Source organism: Puma concolor, chromosome A2 (genome assembly GCF_028749965.1).
Source record: "Puma concolor isolate L17-30 chromosome A2, mPumCon1.1.hap2, whole genome shotgun sequence".
Lineage (NCBI taxonomy): Eukaryota > Metazoa > Chordata > Mammalia > Carnivora > Felidae > Puma > Puma concolor.
Window position 1 is genome coordinate 157936150 of NC_141668.1, and position 8817 is coordinate 157944966.

At 53.1% G+C, this 8817-nt stretch overlaps 1 protein-coding gene across 2 annotated transcripts in view; it reads right to left on the bottom strand.

Annotated features, from left to right (window-relative positions):
- Positions 1 to 8455, bottom strand: part of KLHL26 (kelch like family member 26) — a 28887-nt gene extending 20432 nt beyond the window's left edge. Inside the window, exons 1-2 of one of the 2 annotated variants that reach the window (XM_086698544.1) lie at positions 8196 to 8317; positions 6470 to 6567 (exon numbers count right to left, since the gene is read on the bottom strand). In XM_086698544.1, the coding sequence (XP_086554670.1) occupies positions 6470 to 6501 (32 nt within the window). In that variant the 5' untranslated portion in view covers positions 6502 to 6567; positions 8196 to 8317. Of the gene's footprint in view, positions 1 to 6469; positions 6568 to 8195 lie in introns of both variants that reach the window. The other variant, XM_025916443.2, reaches the window with a different exon arrangement.
- Between the last annotated feature and the right edge of the window lie 362 nt (positions 8456 to 8817).

Consider the following 8817-nt stretch of genomic DNA (forward strand, 5'->3'; position numbering starts at 1 on the left):
TCCTGGGGGCCCAGGGCTAGCGTCGGGCACAGCAGCAGGCACACAGGAACCATACGACAATCACCAGAGGAAGAGAAAGGCGTCAAACGAGTCCCGTCCGCAAGAGAAAGGAGCCAGAGCCAGGGATGCCAGAAGCCGCCTATGTGGAGGAATTGTTTCTATCTGGGCCTTCCTCCCCTCCCCTTCTCCAGGGCCTTCAACCCCAAGTCTGTAACACGCCCTAAGGCCAAAGGGTAGCAATGCAGAGAAAGCCCCGCTTTTAAAGTGTCTGGGGTGGGCGATAGGAGCGCAAACCTCCGACCTGGTCTCGCTAAGCTCTCCCGTGTGGATCGGCAATAAAAAATAATCGGCGTTGAGCAAAGTGGGATGACATACCGCATGGGCTCCCTGGAGATGGCACTATGATAGCAGAGGCTAATAAAACCTTTCTACCCCTATGGCCGACGACAAGAAGGCCGTCCCCCAGGGGGGTCGCAGCTACCAGGTGGAAGCCGTCCAGCTGTGAGACAAATGCTCCACAATTCGGGGTGAAGCGCGTGGTTTTCAGAGCAATTTCACATCGTGAGCTTGCGGGACCCTGCTGGCGAGGCGGTGAGGAAGGGGGTGGTGAGGAAGGGGGCACCTCGCTGCCTGAGGAGGAGCTGAGCTTCTCGGCCCCGGCCCTCTAGCACCTCCAGCCCAGCGCTCCCTCCAGCTTGCCTCAGACTCCACTGCCCCCTCCCCAATACTCTGTAGAGACCCACAGAGCTGTCCTCTGCCCTCTGTTGCCGGGTGCGAGGCTCGCCTGGAAGCGCCTGCCCTCTCCATGTTGCAGAAGCAGCTTGGACTTGATGTGTTCCATTCTCCTACTGCCCCTGCCACCGACCCTCTCACGGCCACCAAGTAAGAGTGCCACCATCCTCCCAACTGCTCAGGACAACTGCATGTTTGTGTCCCCCTAAAGTTCACATGTTAAAGTCTAACCCGTGATGTGATGGTATTCAGATGGCCGAGGGGGGTGCTTTGGGAGGTGATTGGGTCATGAGGGTGGGGCCACGAATGGGATCAGTGCCCTTATAAAAGGGAACCCAAGGGTGCCTGGATGGCTCTGTCGGTAGAGCATGTGGCTCTTGATCTCGGGGTTGTAAGTTCGAGCCCCACGTCGGGTGTAGAGATTACTTAAAAGTAATAAAAATCTTTAAAAAAAGAAAAAGAGGGGCGCCTGGGTGGCTCAGTCGGTTAAGCGTCCGACTTCAGCTCAGGTCACGATCTCGCGGTCCGCGAGTTCGAGCCCCGCATCGGGCTCTGGGGTGATGGCTCAGAGCCTGGAGCCTGCTTCCGATTCTTTGTCTCCCTCTCTCTCTGCCCCTCCCCCGTTCATGCTGTGTCTCTCTCTGTCTCAAAAATAAATAAACGTTAAAAAAAAATTTTTTTTTTTTAAAAAGAAAAAGAAAAAGGGGTCCCAAAGAGCCCCCTTGCTTCTTCCATCATGAGAGGACACAGTAAGAAAACAGCCATCTGTGAGCCAGGAAGTGGTTTCACCAGACACCAAACCTGCTGGTGCCTTGATCTAGGAATTCCTAGCCTCCAGAACTTTCAGAAATGCGTGCATTATTTGTAAGCCACCCAGTCTATGACATTCAGCAACCAGAATGGGCTAACACACCAGCTTTCTCTTTTCCCACCTGCCACACTGACGCGTAGGCGAGACTTGCCCAAACCCCACAATCCCCTCGTGCCCCCTGTGGCTGCAGCGGCCAGAATGTTGGCAGCATCAGGACTGCAGGGTGACATCACCATCTCTACATTAACATTTCGATGCACACGCCACATCCAGGTGCACCCTCACATAGGTCACTTCGTCCCAGATGCCCTTCCCAGTCGGCCTTCCCAGATGAGCAATTTAAGGCACGAAGGGTTGCAGACATGCCCAAGGTGCACGGTGAGTACCTGGGGCCGCCCTGCTTGCCAGAAGGAGGGACCACAGACACAGGTGGCTCTGATGAGGCCCCCGATACCACCAGATCTCCCAGAATTCTCAAGAGGAGGAGCTGAGGCCCCATCTCTGAAGAGTCAACACTCCCTCTCTCCCTCCTGGCTGAAAAGAGGACAAAGCCAAAGGAACAAGAACCTTCTCAAAAGGCCAAAAGGTCCCCCAGTCTTTCACACAACGGTTGGGGGGCTGGACTCTTCTAGGGCCTCGGGGCTGAGTGGGGACAATCTAGGGCACAGGCAGAGAGGGCTTGGTAAGAACGTTTAAACAAGCAAAGGTCACCAAGCCAGAAGCAGATGCCTCGCTGAACTGCCAAACCCGCTCACGCTGTGTCTGGGCCATAACTTCCCATGAAAACACCTGTGGCCGGCACGTCCCTTACCGGATACCCTCGACTCAGCCCCCGGGAGCAGCGTGAGTCAGCGAGACGGGGCCCCATCCAGACGCTGTTAGGGAAGATGGGCCGAGGACTGAGGATGCCAATGCCCCAACATCTGAAGAGCCTCCGTAGCAAGAAGGTCCCTCCAGAAGTCAACCGGCCCGGTACCTCACAGTCATGGAATTTTAGCCGGGGAAGTGCAGCTCCCAGGAGAATTCCTCCACCCCCACCCCCCCCCCCCACAACACCCCGAGTGGCCACAAACCTCCTCTCCCTCCCGAAACCCAGACCTTCGTGGAAGGCCTGAGGTGGAGCTGGGAGGGGGCCCACTAGAGAACAAGTGTCTTTTGTGCGAGTGAGTCTGCAGCTAGGACCCCACCTCCCGTCTGCAAGCCCTCGGCTGAGACAGCCACGCTCCATCCATCCCGGAGGTTCAGCTTGGTTATTAACGACCATCTCTACTAGGCAACGAGTTTTTTGTTGATCCCTCGAGATGGGAAGGAAGGAGAATAAGCTTTTCTCTTTCTTTTTTTCCCCCTTGGTTGCAGAAAAGTGAAGTTGGAACAAACAAGTTATATAATGCTGGGGGCGGTGGGGGGTGGGGGAGCTTAGTCCCTCCTGAGGACAGTTTCTTGAGTTGTGGGACCGTTGGAAAGGCCAAGGGGAAGACAGGAACCACCCCCACCCCTGGCCAAATGACAAAACCCTTCATGGGACAAAAAGGCAGATGCAGGCGCCTCCTGGCAGACTGGAAAACCACCTCACAGACAAGGCCAGCCTCCCCCAGCCTCAGCAACCCCGCGAGTCTCCCTGAAAAGGCGAAGGACTGACCCAATCCCGCAGAGGGGACTTCCTTCCCGCCAGACTGCAAGAGACTCTAGAAAGCTCTTGCCACACCCCTTTCCAATCCATCCCTTCCTCTCTCCCTCCCCGCTCCCGGCCATATTTCTCGAACACTTACTTCCTCTGTGCAGCCTTGCTCCAGGCATACAAGACAGCATAAGGCAGACATGCTCTCCAGCCTCAAGGCGTGCCCACTAACAAACATACTAAGTAGTGGCAGGTGGTGACAGCGTGATCGAGGACACACCACAGCCATGAGACCCAGCGACTTCACTCCTGGTATATGCCCCAAAGAACTGAACACAAGTGTTCCGACAAAAACTTGAACGTGCATGTCCACAGCGGCAGTATCCAAAGTAGCCAAAAGGTGGAACCAACCTAAATGTCTATCCATTGGTGAATGGAGAAACAAAATGGGCTATTTCCACATGGTGAAATATTATACAGTCATAAAAAGGAATGGAATGCTCATACACACTCCAATGTAGATGAACCTGGAAAACGTGCAAAGTGAAAGAAGCTAGACACAAAAGGTCACGTGTTGTAGGACTCCGTTTACAAAACAGGGAAATTTATAGAGACAGAAATTGGATGAATAGTTGTGGGGGGCTGGGGTGGGGGAAACGGGGGGTGACTGTCAATAGGTACAAAAGTTTCTTTTGAAGTGATGGAAATGTTCTGGAACTAGGCGGATGTGACAGTTCCTCAACATCGCGAAGGTACTAAATGCCATTGAATTGTTCGCTTTAAGGAAGTGAGTTTTATGCTATTTAAACTTTACCACATAATACAAAGTGGCCAGAAAAAGTGTTCTCGGGGCTAACTGAGCTCAGGTGGTCAGGCAGATGGCTCTGAGAGGCCATGACCTTGGAGTGTGGAAGTATGGAGAAGATGAGGCATGGGCATGTCATACACTGGTCCTCACCGGCCCATTTGGAATAAATGAAGGAATGAATAAATGAACAATGCTACAAAGGCCTCTAACCTCAAGGGAGCCTTGGCAAAACACTGTGTGCCACAATCTCCCTCAAAACCTGATCCTCTTTCTATACGTTCCTTCTCACCATATTAGGGATTCTGGCCCCTTCTCCCCATACCAGCACCACAGGGATAAGAGCACCTTCCCTATCAGTTACTCTAGACAGCGGTAATTTTTCACTGGGATGGATGGAAGGGGGCAAATGTGCATCTCAGAGGTGGGGGGGATGTCTTTTTAAAAAGTGCCTCCATTTAGAAAAGATTTCTTAGGGGCGCCTGTGTGGTTCAGTAGGTTAAGCGTTCGACTTGGGCTCAGGTCATGATCTCACCGTTTGTGGGTTTAAGCCCCACATCAGGTTCTGCACTGACAGTGCAAAGCCTGTTCAGGATTGTCTCTCTCTGTCTCTCTCTCTCTGCCCCTCCCCTGCTTGCTCTCTCTCCCTCTCTCTCTCTCTCTCTCTCTCAAAATAAATAAATAAACTTAAAAAAAAAAAAAAAAAGATTTCTGGGGCGCCTGGGTGGCTCAGTCGGTTGAGCGTCCGACTTCAGCTCAGATCATGATCTCGAGGTCCGTGAGTTCGAGACCCGCGTCGGGCTCTGTGCTGACAGCTCGGAGCCTGGAGCCTGCTTCAGATTCTGTGTCTCCCTCTCTCTCTGTCCCTTCCCCACTCATGCTCTGTCTCTGTCTCTCAAAAAGGAATAAACATTAAAAAAATTTTTTTAAAGATTTCTTAGATATAACACTAAAAGTGTGATCTATAAGAGAAGAAAACTGATAAACCAGACTTCATCAAAATGGCAAAATTTCCAGGGTTCTTGGGTGGCTCAGTCAGTTAAGCATCCAACTCTTGACTTCAGCTCAGGTCATGATTTCACAGTTCGTGAGACAGAGCCTGTTTGGGATTCTCTGTCTCCCTCTCTCTCTGCCCCTCCCATGCTCACACGGGCATGCGCACATACACGCTCTCTCTCTCTCTCAAAAAATAAACATTTTCAGGGGCGCCTGGGTGGCGCAGTCGGTTAAGCATCCGACTTCAGCCAGGTCACGATCTCGCGGTCCGTGAGTTCGAGCCCCGCGTCGGGCTCTGGGCTGATGGCTCAGAGCCTGGAGCCTGTTTCCGATTCTGTGTCTCCCTCTCTCTCTGCCCCTCCCCCGTTCATGCTCTGTCTCTCTCTGTCCCAAAAATAAATAAAAACATTGAAAAAAAAATTAAAAAAAAAAAAACATTTTCTTTAAATGACAAAATTTTGCCCCATGAAAAATATCATTAAGAAAAAGAAAGAAAGCGGGGGTCCTGGGTGGCTCAGTCAGCTAAGTGTCCAACTCTTGGTTTCAGCTCAGGTCATGATCTCACAGTTCATGGGATCGAGCCCCAAATTGGGCCCTGCACTGACAGCATGGAGCCTGCTTGGGATTCTCTCTCATTCTCTCTGCCCTTCCCCTACTTGTGCATGCGTACACATTCTCTCTCTCAAAATCAATAGATAAAAACTTTAAAAAAGAGAGAGAGGAAGGAAAGGAAAGGAAAGGAAAGGAAAGGAAAGGAAAGGAAAGGAAAGGATGAATCAGAGAGAGGGAGAAAATGTTTGCAAATCATATATCTAATAAAGGACTTGTATCCAGAATACATAAAGAATTCTTAAAAATCAACAATAAGAAGAGAACCCAAATAGAAAACGGGCAAAAAAATCTGAAAAGACATCTTACCAAAGATATGAATAGCCAATGAGACCATGAAAAAGTGTCCAACATGATTATTTATTAGGGAGATGTAAATTAAAACCAAAATCAGGGGGTGCCTGGGTGGCTCAGTTGGCTAAACATCTGACTTCGGCTCAGGTCATGATCTCACAGTGTGTGAGTCTGAGCCCCACATCAGGCTCTCCGCTGTCAGCACAGAGCCTGCTTGGGATTCTGTCTCCCTCTGTCTCTGCCCCTCCCCCGCTCACGAGCATGCACACTCTCTCTTAAAAATAATAAAACATTTAAAAATAAATAAATGAAAACAAAATAAGATACCAGCATATACTGAAAGTGGCTAAAATCAAAGACAGGCCACATCAAGTGTAAACCTACACCTACCATTGGATGCAGTCATTCCACTCCTAGGTATTTACCCCGGGGGATGAAAGTCTACGTCCCCGCAAAGATGCATTCCTGGATGTTCACAGGGACTTTATTTGTAATTGTCAAAACGGAAACCCAAACGTCCATTAACCAGTAAATGAGTAAGCAAATCTGTTCATCCATATAATGGAATACTCTGCAGCAATGAAAAAGAACAACCTGCTGATACCTGTGACAACACAGATGAACTTCCAAAAACATTCAGTTAAGGAAAAGAAGCCAGACGTAAGAAGCCACATATCGTAGAATTCCATTCATAGAAAATTTCTAAAAGGGCAAAACCAGAGAGCAAAAGCAAATCAGGGTGTGTTTGGGGCAGGGGGTTGGCAGTTTGGTTGACCGCAACAAGCTTGAGGGAATTCTTGGGGGTGATGGAGGCCTTCTAAAAACCGGATTGTATTAAAGCATGCACAACCTCTGTGAACTTATTAAAACTCAATCAACTGCTCAGCTAAAATGAGTGAATTATGTGGTATGCAATTAGTTATACGTTGCTCTTGCCCCCCAGGTTATCCCCTCCCTGGGCCCAAGGCAGGGGCCCAGAATTAGCTGCCCCTTTTTATGTGTTTCTTACATGTCGCCTCATGCCTGGTCAACAAGCCCTGCCAACTCTACCCCCTGAGTGTCTTACAAATCTTCTGAGCTCTCCTCACTCCCCACTGCAGGCCTCTAAAGCCCAATTCACGCGCCGACCCATCAAGTCTTTCGGGTCAGCACCAGCCCAAGTCTCCCCAATGAGGACTGCCTCCACAGCTCACAAGTAGTGAACAACTTCAGCACTTACACACTGAAATTATTCGCTTCCATAAGCTCACCATCAAGAAGAGCCCAGATTTCCTCCTCGGCCAGCCAAGGGTGGTAGGGTTTCCTAGGGGGCCGGGATGGGAGGATCCGGCCTTGTGCAATGGGAAGAGGGAGGTTGTGCTACTTAAAGCACATGTTTCCCCCCCTCTGAGAATCCAAAACAATGCACACAAACACCTTCCATTTTTACACCAGTTCTGGGATTCAGGCAACCAGTCTCGGGACTTGGCCAAAGGAAAGGGGGGGGGGGCCTCCCTGTGACCAAAGAGGGTGAATTCTGCCCCCTTGGTCTGTGGGGAAGACCTTGCTTCAAGTCCTTTTGCCTGCGGGAGGATTTGAACCCCGCAGGGATGGGAGGAAAGAGCACCCAAGATGGATGCTCCTTGTGTTTTCTTTAGACCAAAAGCTCCCCAAGACGCACCCCAGGCCCTTAGGACCCCGGGGAACTCCAGACCCCTCCTTGCCCATCAGAACTCACTAGGACCTGGGGAGGCAACCTCAGCCTCCCCTCTCAGGTTCCAAGCCCTTTAGGCCTCTTTCGGGCCCTCAGGTTCATTTGAGCCACCACCTCCAGCCTTCCACAGTCCTCATCCCTGCCAGGACCCCACAGTATGCCCCCAGGACCACATTTAGACACCTCAGGGTCCTACAACACCCTCCAGTAAGCCTTGGACCTCAGTCCCTCAAGCTCCCCTCAGTCCACTCCTTAGGGTCCCCAGGACTGCCCATGGTCCTCTGCTGAGGCCCTCTCTGCCTGCCAGACCCCTTGGCATGCCCAGTTCCCCCATGACCCCATCACAGCCTGGAGTCCATGAATTTTCCTTCAGACTCCCATGCCCCTCAATGCCCCCGCAGACCCCTAGGGCCACATGCAGATGCATCGAGGTCCTGCGGCCCCCAGCCTGCCCTCACCTGCCCCCAGCAGCCCTCGGTCCCCCTCAGTACTCCCTGACCCCCTAAAGCCCGTAGTCCCCCGCAAAGACCCTCGAACCAGCCCAGGAGGCTCCTCAGCCCCTCAGGATCCCCCGGACTCCCCACACGTTACCCTGGCCCCGGGGCAGGTACCGGCCCACCTTGCGGGCGGGTCTCACCTGCTGGGGCGCTCGGGGCCCGGGCCCGCTCCGAAGCCGCCGCCACCAGCGCCACCACCGCCACCGGACTCCGCCATCTTCCCGCCGCCGCCGCCGCGCGTTCAAGTGACGGGAGCCGCGCGCGCCGGCCCGGGAGACAGAAACGCGGGGGTGGGGGGACGGGGGCGGGCGGCACCGGGCCTGCTCTGCAAGGAGCGCGGCCCTGGGCGAGGGGAGGGGCCCAGTCTAATGAGGGGGTGGGTCTTGGGCGGAGAGAGGTGGGGTCTGCGGAAGGGCTGGGGCGGTGAAGGCATAGGCCAATTCAACACAGGGTAGAGGGGCGGGGCCTGGGTGGGGGCGGAGTCTGTGAGAAGGGGTGGGGCGTGGTCTAGGTGGCGGGGCCCAGGCTGGGAAGGGGCGGGACAAAGGCGAAGAGTGAGGGGTGGGTGGGACCCGGGAGGGGGCTCGGAGAGTAGATGCTGGCCCGAAGGTGAAGTTCGGCTGGTCTGGGGCGGGGTCTGTTCCAAAAAGGGGGAGGGGCGGGGCCGAGATGGGGAGGAGCATGGAGAAACTGGTCCAAGAGCTCTGAGAACTTCCCCTCCCTTTCCAGGGTCACTCACTCCCCAAGACCTCCCTCAAACGT